At 41.0% G+C, this 16912-nt stretch overlaps 5 protein-coding genes across 5 annotated transcripts; 3 read left to right on the top strand and 2 right to left on the bottom strand.

Annotated features, from left to right (window-relative positions):
• Positions 1–805: 805 nt before the first annotated feature.
• LOC141821383 (uncharacterized) lies at positions 806–2487 on the top strand. The gene is made up of 2 exons (XM_074708807.1): positions 806–1152; positions 2146–2487. The coding sequence occupies exons 1-2, from the start codon at positions 973–975 to the stop codon at positions 2317–2319; spliced, it is 354 nt and encodes a 117-aa protein (XP_074564908.1). The 5' UTR covers positions 806–972; the 3' UTR covers positions 2320–2487.
• A 156-nt stretch (positions 2488–2643) lies between these two features.
• On the top strand, positions 2644–5290 carry LOC141821381 (exopolygalacturonase). The gene is made up of 6 exons (XM_074708804.1): positions 2644–3187; positions 3364–3504; positions 3700–3876; positions 3958–4247; positions 4361–4589; positions 4670–5290. Exons 1-6 carry the CDS (start codon positions 3065–3067, stop codon positions 4892–4894), a joined length of 1185 nt encoding a protein of 394 aa, XP_074564905.1. The 5' UTR covers positions 2644–3064; the 3' UTR covers positions 4895–5290.
• Positions 5291–6527: 1237 nt separating this feature from the next.
• Positions 6528–10239, top strand: LOC141821380 (bZIP transcription factor TGA10-like). The gene is made up of 11 exons (XM_074708803.1): positions 6528–6697; positions 7106–7209; positions 7939–7991; positions 8084–8221; positions 8297–8356; positions 8443–8502; positions 8597–8674; positions 8764–8836; positions 9372–9643; positions 9727–9966; positions 10056–10239. The coding sequence occupies exons 1-11, from the start codon at positions 6528–6530 to the stop codon at positions 10212–10214; spliced, it is 1407 nt and encodes a 468-aa protein (XP_074564904.1). The 3' UTR covers positions 10215–10239.
• A 1137-nt stretch (positions 10240–11376) lies between these two features.
• On the bottom strand, positions 11377–13431 carry LOC141822478 (receptor protein kinase-like protein ZAR1). The gene has a single exon (XM_074709928.1). The coding sequence runs from the start codon at positions 13429–13431 to the stop codon at positions 11548–11550; it is 1884 nt and encodes a 627-aa protein (XP_074566029.1). The 3' UTR covers positions 11377–11547.
• A 1833-nt stretch (positions 13432–15264) lies between these two features.
• LOC141822372 (OVARIAN TUMOR DOMAIN-containing deubiquitinating enzyme 4-like) lies at positions 15265–16880 on the bottom strand (the record flags this gene model as incomplete). Its single annotated transcript, XM_074709818.1, is given in 4 exon segments — positions 15265–15516; positions 15839–16035; positions 16576–16674; positions 16840–16880. Coding segments are annotated over 3 exon segments (312 nt in total), but the record flags the coding sequence as incomplete, so codon positions are not given.
• Positions 16881–16912: the final 32 nt, after the last annotated feature.

The raw sequence follows: 16912 nt of genomic DNA, 5'->3' as shown, positions 1-16912 counted from the left end.
ATTGTATGTGATATTAAATTTAGACCTTATAATATTAAATTTAAATCGGTTCTCTTCATCGAAATTATCTACAATATTAATATATTTTTGAAACTTATCATTAGAATTAAAAGGATTTGAGAAAATCAAAATGCGCCAGAAAAATAATTTTGTAGATTATTTGAAAAAAATATATAATTTTAGTTTTGAATTTTATTTTAATATATATATATATATATATATATATATATATATATATATATATATATATATATATATATATATATATATATATATATATATATATATATATATATATATATATATATATATATATATATATATATATATATATATATATATATATATATATATATATATATATATATATATATATATATATATATATATATATATATATATATATATATATATATATATATATATATATATATATATATATATATATATATATATATATATATATATATATATATATATATATATATATATATATATATATATATATATATATATATATATATATATATATATATATATATATATATATATATATATATATATATATATATATATATATATATATATATATATATATATATATATATATATATATATATATATATATATATATATATATATATATATATATATATATATATATATATATATATATATATATATATATATATATATATATTATATATATATATATATATATATATATATATAATATATATATATATATATATAATTTTGTTTTAGCACCTTATTCCACTTCTCTGCCAAATTCCAATCCCTAACTCAAACCGAAAACGCGCGGCGCCTCCGCCGATTTCCACCGGAAAATTTTATCTCCGGCGGCTGCACCGCTACCCTTCGAGGAGCTAGGCGAAGCGTTCGTAGTCTTCGGATTTTTAGATTTCCCCCTCTGCAGTTTGCAGGCGAGACAGGTTAAAGCGAGGAGCGGCGATGTCGCTGCGGATAAAGGCGGTGGTGGATAAGTTCGTCAAGGAGCTAAAGGAGGCGTTGGATTGGGACATCCAGGACCGGATCATGAAGGAGAGGGAGATGCAGAGCTACATCGAGGAGCGGGAGCGCGAGGTCGCCGAGAGGGAGGCCGCCTGGAAAGCTGAACTATCCCGGCGAGAGGTAATATTCACGATTTCCTCCCAGAAAATGAAGCTCCCTCTTTTTTTTTTTTTCTAGCGCTTGAAAAACTCTGGATGTCCTATGCTATGAAAAAAAAAAGATGTTGATATAGTAAATGCTAATCGATAGATTCGATCGAAGGTTGCTCCAAGTATGTTTGTTATCCATCAAAGTAACTAATATATTGATTTGCCACTCTTCTTTTTAACATTGTAGATACTGTAAATAGGATTCTTCTATGTTTCAGATAACTCTAAAACTTATCACAATTTGGTGCCAACGTATCATCATTTTGTTGTTTTTCTTCTTCTTCTCTTGTTATTTCTCAAATTTGTTGTTTGCATCTAAGGTAGGAGGAAAGTTATCTTGATTTGTTTTAGAAATCAATTTGAGCAATTCGATGTTTGTCATTGTATATTAATTCATTTTCTGTTAATTTTACTATAGTGTTCGATTGTTAAACATGATACAAGGATTGTGTTCGTGCATAATACAACTATGGTGTTCTTTCTTTGTCTTAGGACTTAGATAGATGCATGATTAATCAATACAAGGAAAGATTGATTTTCTTTTAAGCTTTCTTGAAGATGTGTTTAGCCAATTTGAGTTTTTGCATAAATAGATATGCCCAGTGAATTATTACTCGATTGTATTTCGGGATTGTGTTTGTGATGTGAAATAGCTAATGTGTTCTCCATTTTTTTCCTAGCCTGGGAAAATGAATGGATCCTCTTTCTTTTCCTTTCTTTTTCAGTGTCATTATTTATCATTTCGATCTCTTGAATCAAGATGAATTTGTCGTCACCTTTTCTCTCTTGTGTGGCATTTCAAACTTGTACCTTGGTGAAGCTTCTCCACCATCAGTTTTCGGTCACATTCATGGCTACTAAAACTTGTCTTCAAGCTGATTCGCTCGATTGAGTTTAGAGAGCTTTTCCTCGGAACTTTGTCATCTTACCAAAGCCATTTGATTTCAGAAACTCCATTTTGCAGGCTGAGATTGTGCGTCAAGAGGCAAGGCTAAAGATGGAGAAGGAGAACTTGGAGAAGGAGAAGAGTGTTCTCACAGGCACAGCATCGAACCAAGACAACCTAGATGGTGCGTTGGAGATAACTGTTGGCGGGGAGAAGTATCGATGCCTTCGGTTCTCGAAAGCGAAGAAATGACAATGAACAGAGAACTGTAAGCCGCAAAAATCATATTTCTTTAGCGAATTTAGTCATGCTTAGTTTTTTTGGTGTGGTGATCACTACTTGTTCTAACTTGGAAATGATAAATTGAAGATATTTAAATTCTTATCCATGAAAGTTTATCCTTCAAAATATCCACAAAAAAGAGAGAAATTGTTCATAATGTTATGCTCTAAGATCGCCGGCGTGCATTGTGCCCGTCGGCGAGCGGCGTAGGGAACATCGTCTGCCGTAGTCGCTGGTGGCGCGCTCGAGAAGGTGGAAAGTGCCGAAGGCGAGTCATCCTCTTCCAGCAATGCATGCGCCTCGACTCCGTTAAGAAGATGGAAAGAAAAAAAGGGCGGAAAACATCATTCTCTGGAGTGCAATCGACGGCGAAATAGGGTTTCGATCCTAGAAGAGGAGTAAAAAGCGGAGAACGGACCAAAGGAGGCAACTTTCACGGAGGAAAGCAGCGGACACAGCGAATGATTCGCATGGGTAGTCGATCGAGGAGGCGAACACTGGAAAGGGCTGCAGAAGCGGGAACGGCAAGCGGCGGGCAGAAGCAGCAACCGGCGGCGAGTTAGTGGAGGCGTGGTCTGGCCGTGCCCGGTTTCCAGGTAGTGGGCGGTTACGCTGATCGAACACGACGAACAGTTGCAATCATTTCAAATAAAAAAAGAGCACCTGATCTCCACCACTCCACTTCGCCATCAGAACCCAAGCAAAAGATCGAGCGATGAAACTTCTGCTTTTGCTGTGCTTGATGGATTGCTTCCTCGCCATCGGCCAAGCCAGCTCTGGTACCTTCAATGTCCTCAATTATGGCGCCACGGCCGACGGCATCGGCGACGATAGCAAGGTTGATTCCCTACTAGATGCAATTTTTCTCTCCTTCCTTCATACTTTCTCCTACAATTTCATTCCATCTGCTGGTTTTTTTTTTAATCTTTTCAGTGTTGCTTTAGGCTTAGAATGGAAGATGACAACTAAGAACAACATCTTGTGGATCTATGAGCTATAATTTTAAATTTGCAGGCATTCATGGCAGCATGGAAGGCAGCTTGCTCCTTTACTGGTGGTGTTAAGCTTCTGATACCCAAAGGAACTTACCTTGTTGGCCCTGTTAAATTTGATGGTCCTTGCAGAAATGTCAGCTCCATTACTGTATCCATGGAGGTATTAATTCGATAAGCAAGATAACTTAGTGCATGTTCTTCAGTTCTTGCACTTGTCTTGCTCATGTCACCTCGAATTGACCTCAATCCTATGCATCCTGATCTCGAACTTGTATCTATATCATTCTGGACAGAAACTTTGAGCCATGTTATTCACAGTGTCTGTGTTTAACGATATACAAATCTAATCGTGTAGGGATACTTGAAAGCCTCGACGAATTTGAGTAAATATGTGAGCGGTGATGATTGGATACAGTTTGGATGGGTGCATCATCTGACTTTAACAGGAGGAGGGACCTTTGATGGCCAAGGAGCTGTTTCCTGGCCTTTCAATGAGTGCTCCAAGAGAGAAAAATGCAAAGTTCTACCTTCTGTAAGGTTTCATTATCTCTACTTGTGTCAATGAATCTGAATTGGAAGGCGAAGTATGATACTGTTTGTTGTTTGATTGTAGTCGATCAAGTTTGTTTACACTGAACATACTGTGGTGAAGAGCATAAAGTCATTGAACAGCAAGTTCTTCCACATTGTTTTGCTTGGCTGCAAGAACTTTTGGGGAAGCAATATTGTGGCTCAGGCTCCTTCTGACAGCCCTAACACAGATGGGTTTCACATAGAGAGGAGCTCGGGAGTAAGCATTTATAGCTCGGTGATCGCGACCGGGGATGATTGCATCTCCATTGGACAAACTAATGAGCGGGTAGTGATCAGCGGCATCACTTGTGGCCCAGGCCATGGAATCAGGTTAGTCTGTTGAAATTTTAGCAGAAATGTCTCGATATGCATATCATTTCGCACCAAGTTGATCACTCGATCGAATTTAGTTATTTATGAATTTTATACTGTGTTTTTGCTAGTGTCGGAAGCCTAGGAAGGTACGAGAATGAAGGAGACGTCAAGGGGCTCTTGATCAAAGACTGCACTCTATCAGGGACAACAAATGGTTTAAGGATCAAGACATGGCAGAATTCTCCAGGAAAAAGTTCTGTCAGTAACTTGACCTTCCAGAACATCATCCTCAAGAGTGTCGCAAACCCGATCATCATCGACCAGGCATACTGCCCCTATGCTGACTGCTCATCCAAGGTGAGAGATATCACCAAAACTAACAGCATGACGAGATGAAACCTCAAGGGTTCAGACTCAAACAGAGTTATCGTTTACAGGTGCCATCCTGGGTGAGCATTAGGGACATCATCTTCAGTGATATCAGGGGGACATCAACAACGCCGGTGGCGGTTACCCTCAAATGCAGTTCAGGGGTGCCATGTGAGAATGTCAACCTCCACAATGTCGATCTAAGGTATGTCGGTGGAAGTCCAACGATCGCCGAGTGTTTGAATGTTAAAGCCACATACTCAGGCACCCAACTACCTCTGCCATGCAATTAGCTTGTTGCATCCTTCTTAATCCACAATAGAGCTCAGCTAGATTATGGAGTAAGCATTTAGAAATTATGAAAGGTTATCATTCAGTAACAGTTCAAGAACATCTAAAGAATACAGAAGTAATGGCATGCCTCTTACAAAGAAGTTCGAGTGAGACAACATGCCTAGACAGTCAAGGAGGATCTCGTAAACCCGCATTCGGAGAATTTGATACATCGACTGGTGCTCGATGAATAAAAGAGCTTCTTGCTGATCATTTGGATGCAAGAATTAGAAACTAGCAATGACTACAGTTTGAGGCATTGCTTTTAGTTATGTGAAAGCTACCATGAGTTTGTATAGCTGAAGCCATCATATGCTTCCTTCTGTTAGGTGGCCTTGTGAGAAATCAAAACTGAGTCCGACTGATTCAAATAAGTTTAAATTGAAAATTGGATAATATTTAAACGAACTAAGCTTAAGTTAAGATTGAATCAAGTTTAAGTTCATAAAAAAAAATTGAATCGAGTTTGAATAATCATTTCAACGGCTTAATAATTTATTTATTTCAAGTATGGCTTGATTATTTTATTTCAATAAGTTTGAATACTACAAATTGGACTCGGCTGAGATCGTTTACCACCCTAGCAGTTGCTTTGCATGCAAATTATTTGATAAATTGTCAGAGAAAGAAGCATTCTCTCGGAGTTGACTACAAATTAGTTCATACTCAATCTAATAAAGCCAGCAATAGAAATAATTATGAACAAGGTCTAATAATAGATATTGACACTGGTAGCTGATTTCCGGCATCTGGAGGATTCCGGCCACTATATGCGGGGATGTATATATATATCGGGTTGTCATGGATATATATATATATATATATATATATATAACATTTATTATTATAAACAAGTTAATTTTTTTACACCCATTTAATTTTTGGTCAACTTGGAGAAATGCTTCTACCTCTGACAATTTATCAAATAGTTAGCATGCAAATAATTCATTGGAAGATAATTTAATTTAATCAGAGTTAGGACTTAGAGCCTTGCCATTGTTTTCTTTAAATACATAGGAATTAAAATTGGAGAACAAGTCGGCTTGGGTTGAGTTTTCAAAAGGAAACAAAGACTTGATTTTTAAAAGATTAATTTTTAAATGGAAGTTGGTGGGGATATATATATATGCATATAAATATATACTTAATTAAATTTTCTTTAAAAAAATTATATTTGTATATTGATGAATTATTTATTTTAATCTGTTTATAAAAATAATATGATAGATGAATTATTTATTTTAATCTGTTATAAAAATAATATGATGAATACTGATTTGACTTGAATTTTTAATTACTTTATTAATTAATATAAATAAATAAAATTAAAACAATAAGAAGGGCAATTTGGTCCATGTGCTAAGAAACCAACCGGGCCGCCACGGCGCGGTCACCTTACCGGCTGCCGCCTCGCTCCTTATTATTCTCCGCCATTTATATACTTTTTCTCGTATCGATTCCACGTAGTGCAGGCAGCGGGCGATCGGCGATGCGTCGAGGAGGTGGAGCTCCGTTTCGACATTAATGGAGCTTGAAGAGATCGATCGAGGAAGAATCCGTTGCAGTCTCACCGGAGGAGGGAGATCGATCTCGATGGCGGACGAGGCCGCGGAGACCATCAACTCCGGTAACCAACTGCAGCAGCGCCAGCAGAACATGGTCCCCTCCTTCGCCGCCACGCTTCTTCCGTCGTCTTCATCCTCCTCAGCGCAATCGATGCACGGAAGCTTTTCCATGTACTTGATGAACCTTTTCTTTCACTTTTTTTTATTCGTGCCATTTGATGCGCCGTAGATTTCATCTAGGGGTTTTCTTCTTGCGCACGAAATCAACTAGATTTGGGATGTATGTGGAGACGACGATTTGATTTGCTCTTGTTGGTCAGAACTAACTCGATGGATTAGGATGCTTTATTGCTAAAAAATATGAAGAAGAAATTGAAACTTTTGTCTTCTCTGGTGTCGTGTGTTCACACAAAAGTCTTGAATTGGTGAGTCATTTAGGGTTTAGTCTCATTCTCGATGTCTACTTCTGTGCTGCAATAGTTGAATCTTTAGTTACTGGATTGGAGTTATTTAGTTCGAGATAGTTGTAGACAAATCCTGTTTAATTAATTTGAGAAAAAGAAATCTAAACAATTGCTTCTCTCTTTGTTTGAACGATGCATATAGGAAAAGCAAGGAGATTGGAGCTTATGACCTCGGAGAGTTGGATCAAGCTCTATTCATGTACTTAGATGGGCAAGATCATTCAGCATCACCTCAAGAACAAAGACGTGAGTTTTACTAGCTCGATCTCATTAATTTTAGTATGCAATCTTCTTCCAATATTTCTGGTGTCTGAAATTTTGTTCATGGAGAAAGTAGTATGAATCAAGAGTAGGAATCGTATTTCTGTTGCGATTCCTCTGAAAGGAACATTTCTGGGCCATGAGAACATCGTGGGATGGAGACCTTGCCGTACTTCCTATTAATTGATATTTTAGCAGATCAATTCATATACAATCTAATTTCTGTTTGTTTTTCTCTATATTTAGTCTTAATTTGGGGTTAAGGTTTTGTTTTCGTCTTTTCTGGTGGGACTGTGACATGTAACAAACAACTGATGATTACATTGGGAATTACTGTACCAAAGCTGTAAAAGAAAACAAATTCCAAGTCCAACCACCTTTGATTTCTTTTGGATGATTAGCTATCCATGAGGCATCATATCACGCTTCGGAGGGGATCATATATCCGATCATTTCTCCTCTCATGCTTCTGTAGCTCTCTTTCTCTGGCTCTCACACAATCTCCTGCAGCAGTCTGTTCCCCTCTGAAAAGTTTTCATTTTTCTGTCATGCCATTGTCTGGGAAGCGAAAGCTCGTACAGAGAATTCCTCAACAAGAAGTCTTCTCCATTTATGGTCTTTGGTGGGGTGGGGGAGACCATGTTTCATTGTTTTGAGGTGCACTTTGAGGGGTGGGTTTAATTAATGCTTTGCAGGGTTGCTTCGTGTGTGCAGAGACGCTGAACATTTTTCCCTCTCAGCCCATGCATGTACAGCCTTCCACCAAGGTATTGGGAACAAGCTAAGAATTAATTCACCTCCTGCTTTGCTATAAACTTTGCAGCTCTCATACTATTTAATCTATATGATTATATTATAGGGTGGATTAGGCTTGGCTTCTCAAAGAAGTGGTGGCTCCCAAGAATCCTCAGAGTTGGCCATGAACACCACCAACATTAAAGATGATCCTCCATCTGTGTCTGAGCGTGGAAAGGACATCAAAGCCTCAGTGATCAAGGTGAAAGCTTAACATCTCTCTCTACATCTCTCAGTCTCTGGTCCTTATATGTTAATACTTTTATTGCAACAAAAGGAAGGGAGCAGAAAAGGCACAAGCACTGAACACGTAGGACCAAAGATACCAGACCCTAAGGTTGGTTGGCTATAGCTATACAGTTTTTTTCTTCTTTCAAATAGAAATCGCTCTCTTTAACAATGTGTGAAATCGGTCATTGGCAGATATTAAGAAGGCTTGCACAGAATAGGGAGGCAGCTAGGAAAAGCAGGCTTAGAAAAAAGGTGTCTGAGTTTAATATAATAAACTAAGAATAAAATATATATCAAAAAGAAGGGTGAAAAAGAAGACCTTTCTCATGAACTCATACTTTTGCAGGCTTATATACAACAACTAGAGAATAGCAGAATCAAACTTACTCAGCTTGAACATGAGCTTCAAAGAGCAAGAACTCAAGTATTCCATTCATTATATTCGTAATTAATAATATAAATGATTTTCTCAAAAGACAAAAAGAAAGACTTTTATATATATGCTTCTTGTAGGGTTTGCTGTTGAGTGGAGGAGCTGTCCTGGGGGACCAAGGCCTTCCTACAGGCATAAGTGGGCTCAGCTCAGGTAGATATTATCTCTTGTACTATAAATATTTCTTGATGATAGAATTACAAGTTATATATGTTTGCAACAACTTAATTAGGCTTAAAATGTGAGGAAATCATCCATTTGTTAAATATTTGATATGATGATTCAGGTGGTTAATTAAGTTAGAAAACAATCCTGATTTGCGCTAATATTTTATGGAGAAAACGTCAGTTTGTCCTTTGACTTTACAACTATTTTTTTAATGTATGAACTTAGTCATCCAAACATTGGAAAATACCATTTTGTAGTTGACAATCTTTTCCCTTCATGTTAATTGTCATGAACAATTATTGAGCAATGTAAAAATTATTTCATCTCAAATATTGATTAATTTCATAATGATATAAAAAACCATAATAAATCAAAGTAGCATGTACTTAAATGAAATTAGAATAATGATACATGGATAATAGCTTCATATAAATCTTGAAGTCATGTGGCAACTTTAAGAGTTCTACAATTCGGCTTGTTCTATGTGCTTTATCACTGTATATTCCATTTGGTTGATCAGAAGCCGCCATGTTCGACATGGAGTACATGCGATGGCTGGAGGAGCAACAGCAGGCGGCGCGGGAGCTCCGGGCGGCGGTGCAGGAGCACCTGCCGGAGTCAGAGCTGCGGCTGTTCGTCGACGGCTTCCTCGCGCACCTCTACCAGTTGACGCAGCTCAAGGGTCTGGTCATCAAGTCCGACGTCTTCCACCTCATCTCCGGCACCTGGTTGACCCCCGCCGAGCGCTGCTTCATGTGGATCGCCGGCTTCCGCCCCTCCGACCTCATCAAGGTGCATGCCTCCTCGACGAATTCTCTCCATTCCTCATCAAATAATAGAATGTCGTTCTCTAAATATGTTAATTAATTACGTAGATGGTGCTGAGGCACATCGAGCCGTTGACGGAGCAGCAGATAATGGGAGTCTGCGTGCTGCAGCAGTCAGCGCAGGAGACGGAGGAGGCGCTGAGCCATGGCCTCGAGGCCCTCAGCCACTCCGTCTCCAACGCCATCGCCTCCGGCGAATTGAGTTGCACCCTCAACGTGGCCGACTACATGGGGCAGATGGCCGTCGCCATGGACAAGCTCGCCGCCATCGAAGGCTTCGTAAGACAAGTAAAAGCTGCAGCCAAAACAAATTCCATATTTTCGTCTCTTCTAAATCACTCACTCATTGTTTCCCTAATTCCTGTTTTGATATACAGGCCGAGAATTTGAGGCAGCAAACTCTGCAGAGGCTTCAAGAGATGTTGACGATGAGGCAGATGGCACGAAGTTTACTGGCCGTCGCCGAGTACTTCCACCGGCTTCGAGCACTCAGCTCGCTGTGGCTTTCTCGACCAAGGCAGCAAGACTACAACTGATCATGAACACGACGACGATCCATTGATACCCATGTAAGTGTTTATTAATGAAGCTTTCAATTTGCAAAATTAAGAACATGAATATTTAATACATCATCCTAGCTCTATCTGTACGTCTTAATTGTTTAGTGAGGTAGTTTCTTTATTAGGAATAAGCTAATCCTAATCCTAGTTCTCCTTTAGTTTCTTCTTCTAGTCATTATGTTCTTGGAGCTGGATGGTAGAGATTTTAGGAATGGAGTGGAATCAAATAGAATCGGAATGAGATTAGTAATAGATTAGAATGAAATGACAAGGGAATGATTCATTCCCTTTAATTTGTTTGGATATAATAAGTAGAATGGTTTTTATGTTTTCTTCATCTCTTCTTCTTTTATACGGCTTACTAGTGTGGTTGGTCTATGCATTGTGCCTAATTTCATAGGTTAACAATCAGTCCAACAACTGGTAATATCAGTCCAATCAGCTTAATTCAGTCTCGGTCCATTTGACCTAGTCTAAGACCAGTGAATCCAACCTATTTGGTTCAAACCTTGAATCCCGATTTGACCGACCGACCGACCGACCCACCTTGTCTTTCATTATCTATATGAATATGAACTTGAGGTTGATAGCAATGTGGAATTCTAGGGTTGGATTCCCATTTTGAGCTTGAATAGCATGTTAGAGGGTTGAATTGATAAAAAGTTACATCCAATCAAACTCACACACTCTTTTGCAAAAAAGATGAATTCAAAAGGTGTAGATTATCAGGTAAATCGAGAAAGTGCACTCTTATCACATAAATGAGTGTGTTTTAATTACAACTCTTTATAAGAAAACGATAAATCATTAAATATAGATTTCAATTTTATATTTGTTCTATCGACCCAACCAGGCAGCCCAATTGACCCTAAATGCAAATGCAAGTACGATGAGTCAAATAAACGACACAAAGTAAGGTCCCACACTTTACCCAAATGCACTACGATTAAAGTTGCCCTAGCCCTGCCTGAGCAGTTTCTCAGTCCTGCAACCGGCCGGCAGACAGAGTGCAGGCCAACGGATCAAGGACTGAAAATTCTCAGATACAGCCCCCTATTTCAATTATTTGCAAACAAACACCTCATTCGGGATCTCCCAATCTAAAGCCAGTCTCTAATTCTCGAGCTTAGACCCGCAATTGAATTCACACAGACTTGATTACAGCAAACAGTAACACCTAGAGATCAACAATTCAAGTTTTCCGAAAACACCCTCAAAATTTTCAGATTATCCCCTTCCAACCTACCGAGGACCACTTAATTACTAAACCCTAATACCGAGGAAGCTGCTGGCCTGTCAACGAGTTAGATCAAACGGGACGACTCACTGAGTCAGACTCGCCGCTGACACGGTCGAGGCTTTCGGCCACCGCTCGGATGCGGGGCCGCAGGTCCGGGTCCCTGACCGTGCACGCGAGCGCCACGTGGAACACCGCCATCACCTCCTGCTTCGCGTCCACCTCCTGCAGCAGCGCCGGGTCCACCACCTCCGACAACGGCCGCTCCTCCAGGAACGCCGCCCGCACCCACGCCTCCACTTCCGCCCCCGCCGTCCGCCCCGTCACTGCCTCCAGCACCACCAGTCCGAACGCGTACACGTCCGCCTTCTGCGCCGCCTCTCCCACCGCTGCCTGCTTCTTCGGCGCTAACAGTCTGGCGACACCGTAACCGGAGATGTACGGCCGGTGGTCGTCGTCGAGGAGGATCTTCGAGGAGGCGATCCCGCCGTGGGCGTGCCTACGGGGGCTCATCTCGTGGAGGTACGCCAGGCCCCTCGCCGTCCCTCGCAGGATGGCCAACCTCGTCGCCCATGAAAGTGCCGCCGGAGCCATCGGATTCTTCGGCCCGCCTGTATTACCGTGGAGAGCGTCGTGAAGGGTGCCGTTGGGGATGTAGTCGTAGACGAGGAGGCGCTCGTCGGGGGCGTAGTAGTAGGCGAGGAGGCGGACGACATTGGGGTGCTTCGCGCGGCCGATGGCGGCCGCCTCCGTTTCGAACGTTCGCCGCCGCCGCCGCCACTCGTTGCCGGTGGTTCCCTCGGCCACGCCAAGGCGGCGCACCGCCACGGTCGATCCGTCCCGCTCGACCACCACCTTGTACACGATCCCGCTCCGACTTTTCCCCACCACGTACGCCGACGCCCGGAGCAGCTCCTCCAGCTCCAGACCGAAACCCTCCTCCACCACCGCGTACACCTCCGCCTCGCGCCCACTCCGCCGCCGCTCCTCCGAGCCGTCGAAACATGTATCGTCGATGGTACCACTCTTTCTTGTCGGCTTGCTGTCGGCGACGGCGCTCCGGCGGCAGAAGTGCCATTGGAGAAAAGCAATCGACAAGATGGCGACGACGACGATGCCGGCGAGGATCGGAACCGTTCCGAGGGTAGTCCCTCGCCGCTCCGATCTGGAGGCACCACGGGGGGCGGGGGCGCCGCCAGTGTTCAGGCTGAGGCTAGGGTTAGGTTTGGGGATCTTGGCACTCTGCTTCGGCGCCGGACAAGGATTCTTCAGCGGGAACCCACAGAGGCCCGGGTTTCCGGCGAAGGCTGTCGGTCCCTGGATCATGAGCGACCCCATCCTCGGGATCTCGCCCGAGAGATTGTTCTGGCGGAGATCCAGGCTGACAGACGCCTGAATGCCGCCGAACGCCTGCGGAATGCTGCCGGAGAGAAGGTTGAAGGAGAGATTCAGCACGCCGGATAGATGAGGGAGGCCGGCAATGGCAGGAGGCAGATGGCCGGCGAGGCGGTTAGAGGAGAGGTCGAGGCGGGCGAGAGAAGCGAGCCGGCCGAGCTGGGGCGGGATGGAGCCGGAGAGGTTGTTGTTAGACAGATCGAGCTCGACGAGGGCGTGGAGGTGGCCGAGCGCGGCGGGGATCGGACCGTAGAAGCGGTTTCCAGGAAGCTCGAGCTTGCGGAGGGCGGAGAGGAGTGAGAGCTCGGAAGGAAGGTAGCCGTTGAGGGCGCAGTCAGGGAGGGCGATGTCAGCGACGCGGCCGCGTCGGCTGCAGGCCACGCCAGCCCAGCCGCAGGGGGTGGCGTCGAACTCAGACCACGCAGAGAGCGCGGCGGAGGGATCGGCGGAGACGGCAGCCTTGAGAGCGAGAAGAGCGAGGCCGTCGGTGGTCAAACCGGAGACAGGGAAGTAGAAGACGATGGAAGCGAGAAAGAGCAGCAACGAGGAGAGCTCCGCCATGGCACGCCTTCTCCTCTCTTCCACAACGGCTTTGCTTACGATGCCGCCATTACCGCAACGAGGCGCTGCGCTGCGCTGCTGCAGAGAAAGGAGGATATGAAGAAGAGAGAGGGTTTTAGTCAAAAAGACGAGAAAGGACATGGCAGAAGATGGTTCGGAAGGCAAAGAGCGTGATGGCACGATGGTAAATAAAGGGCGCACAGTACCAAAAAGACGGAGACGGACAGGGAACAGGGCCGCGTCGGGCTGCGAGCTTAGCTTTAACAATCTGTGGACTGGGAATCACAAAGAGTAAATTTCTGCTTGCACCTCCAGAGTTTATTGGATTTGCAAACCCATCCTTCATGTTTTCAAATGTCACAGTTTAGCCATCTATTTTATTAAAATTACAATAGATCGCCTCAGGTACTAAACATTTTGTACTATAGCGTTGGAAAAAAAATAAGTATTTAAACATCATTATGGCATAAGTATCATAAAATTATATGTATTAAGTAGAATCAAATTTAAGATTTTGATAGCAAAGCGACAATCGATCACTCACATCGAATACTATCACCATGCTTATCGCCTAAGCTCTCTCTACCTCACTTGACTATTAATCGCAAACTCTTAAACTCATCATTTACAAGACATCAACTGTGGCAAAAAGTCATATGTTGATCCGGGACGCTCCACACAACTAACTCCACAATCATTTGTAAAGAAGTGAATCAGGAAATTAAAGCACGCCTTCATGTGAGAGGATATTTTCATACGATTTCATCAAAATTCGACTTTTACTTACTGCAACAATTCTACTACATGGTGATCGACTCTGCTATGCGCTAGGGGCATTTTGAAGACATCAACTAATGTTAGTATAGCTTGATCATAGTCAGCTCCAAGACTGCCCACCCCCATCAACATGGCAAACACAAGGGCAATCATGCCATTCTATCATCAACCACAATCAGATCAGATCTCATCCATCCAATTTTGGCAAAGGAGATGTTACTCTTAATCACTGCCGTAGAATCTGAACAGCAAATATTTTCTCTCGGTTTGTTGACAAACTAACTAACAAAACACCCTCCAAAATGGAAAATTCATATTATTTCCTCCTTAACTAACGACCAAGCTTATTTACTTTATATATATATATATATATACATATTATTAAACAAACATAAACAAACTTTATCAATCCAAACAACAAGCTTATTCACAAACATTAAATTCATTTACAACCCTATTATTTCCTCCCAAATCACTCAGTAAACACAGCCTTAAGGTAGAAATGCTTAAGTGAACCATATTGAATTTGAAGGGTAGTTTCTTTTTTTACAAAAAGAAGGTGAGTGCCTATTGGTAAAAAATAAATAATAAATACAAGTATATATAATGTCAGAAGAATTAAAGCATAGTAGTAAATGTTGCCAATAAATATTAAATGAAGCAATAAATCTGTCCCTAATAAAAGCTCACTGAAGAAACAGTTGGTCAATCAAACAGATTGCTTCATAAATGGCCATCATATGTGAGAAGTATAGGATAATTAATAACTTACCAAGTTATTGCTGTCCAATGTGAAGAAACCAACTTGTGACCATTCTAAAAAACCCACTTACTTGGTTAGACATTCGACTGTAATTCCCATTGTCAAGGGGTTGATCAGGACTTAAGAAAAGTATAAGGCCATTTTTTGATCCATCTGAGATTTTTTTCCCCCTCTATAAGTAAATTTTACAGAATCAAACATATAATAACTCTTGGGTCATAACTGCACACAGAATTTCATATCACTATATATAACAAGCTTAATGGCCATAACAGAAAGTAGGGGAAAAGAAATGAGAAAAGAGACTACAATGCATAAATTTTGGGTTTTTATTATACTACTCACTTTGTGGGTTCTCTTCGCTGTTAGCATGAATTGATCGGATGAAGCCTCTATTGGTTCTGTCCTTGTGGAAATTACATATATCCATTAAAGAAACAATTTGTCAAAGATAATACATTTGGATATTTATGAAAGGAGATGCAACAGATTCCAGACGAGGCTGATAGATCTCGAGTGTTTTGCAGCATCAAATCACATTTCTCCTAGTCGTAGAATCATGAAACAACAAAATAAATAAATAAATCAAGATAGTTGTCAAATGTATTTCAACTTTTAAATGTAGCGCAAATTTTGTAGCTGCAATAGAAGATACAGTCTGCAGATAAACAGTTTAGTAGCTGCAGTCACAAAAAGCTCTTAAACAATATCATGGCCACTAGCTTTCAAGGATCTTGCATTTTGGTCACTGTCCTCTCCATAATTAACACAACAAATCATGAAGTCTATATCTACTTTCATTTTATGGTTAAATTAAGAAGATGAAGAAGAAAATACATTAATAGGCTTGCAAAGTATATAACTCACCATTCTAAATAGCCACTGTTGAAAACTATAGTCTTGACTTTGAAACTTTTCCTCCAGGAATTTGTAGAGCATCATAATGACCAAAGCCATGGTAAAGAACTTGAATTGGATTTTCCTTCCCATATTCTTGTCCGTACTCAGCTATTGATATTAAACCACCAGCATCGTCATCGAACATGTAAACTGTGATTGGCATTCTGAAAATTAAAGTAACTTCTTAATAGTCTGATCATTAAAGGATAAGTTATATCCGAATGATCTATGTGTATTCATATCAAATGATGCCAAGGTCTCTCTGGATTTGATCAGGAATGCATAAAAAAGCATTATTTGAATCAGTTTCTTCAAACTTAATGAAGAAGAAAAGGCACATAGTGCCTCCATGTTCTAGTATTTCCCTCAGTAATGAAATGGAGGACATGTTTGTTCCTACTTTCTTCTACATGTATCCTCATCCCCGCTAAGAACCTCAATTTTTGGTTGCAGAAAGCTTAGTGTAATAAAAAAGCTTGAAATAGTCGAGCTCAGCTCAACTTGGCTGGTTCACAATCCTACAACTATACTGATTTGGCAACAGATCCAGTTAAAATTATTTCAAAGGATATTACTTAGCTCAAAGATTCATTGAACCAATGAACCTTACATTTCCCAGCTAAAAATATGTTTCCTAGCCATTACCAACATCCTAAGCATTTATTCTCCAAGAAATCCAGAATGGCAGAAAATAAGGTACTTACTGAAGAACATGTGATGCCATGAACAACTCAGGCTCACCTCCCCACACATGTGGCTTCCTAATTTGAGCGACATAGGTATCAAAGTCACCTTCAACAAACCTGCAACAACATTGCTAAGGCATAAATGATATTTATGATAACATTCTTGAGGTTCTCCAAAGCCAAGCTTGTCATCACTAATAAAGAATTACTAAGACTTCACGATGAAATGCAGAATTTCAAATTAGGTACAAAGTGATATTTTCCTTAGAAAAATTGAGTCACCATTCTGTCTCTGCACGCCTCTTAACAAATTCATCTGCAACCTGACCAGTTAATCAATCATAAAAAGTTGGTA

Source organism: Curcuma longa, chromosome 2 (genome assembly GCF_044706935.1).
Source record: "Curcuma longa cultivar G26 ecotype Majalengka, Jawa Barat chromosome 2, ITB_CL_G26_1.1, whole genome shotgun sequence".
Lineage (NCBI taxonomy): Eukaryota > Viridiplantae > Streptophyta > Magnoliopsida > Zingiberales > Zingiberaceae > Curcuma > Curcuma longa.
This window is presented reverse-complemented; position numbering and strand designations above follow the sequence as displayed.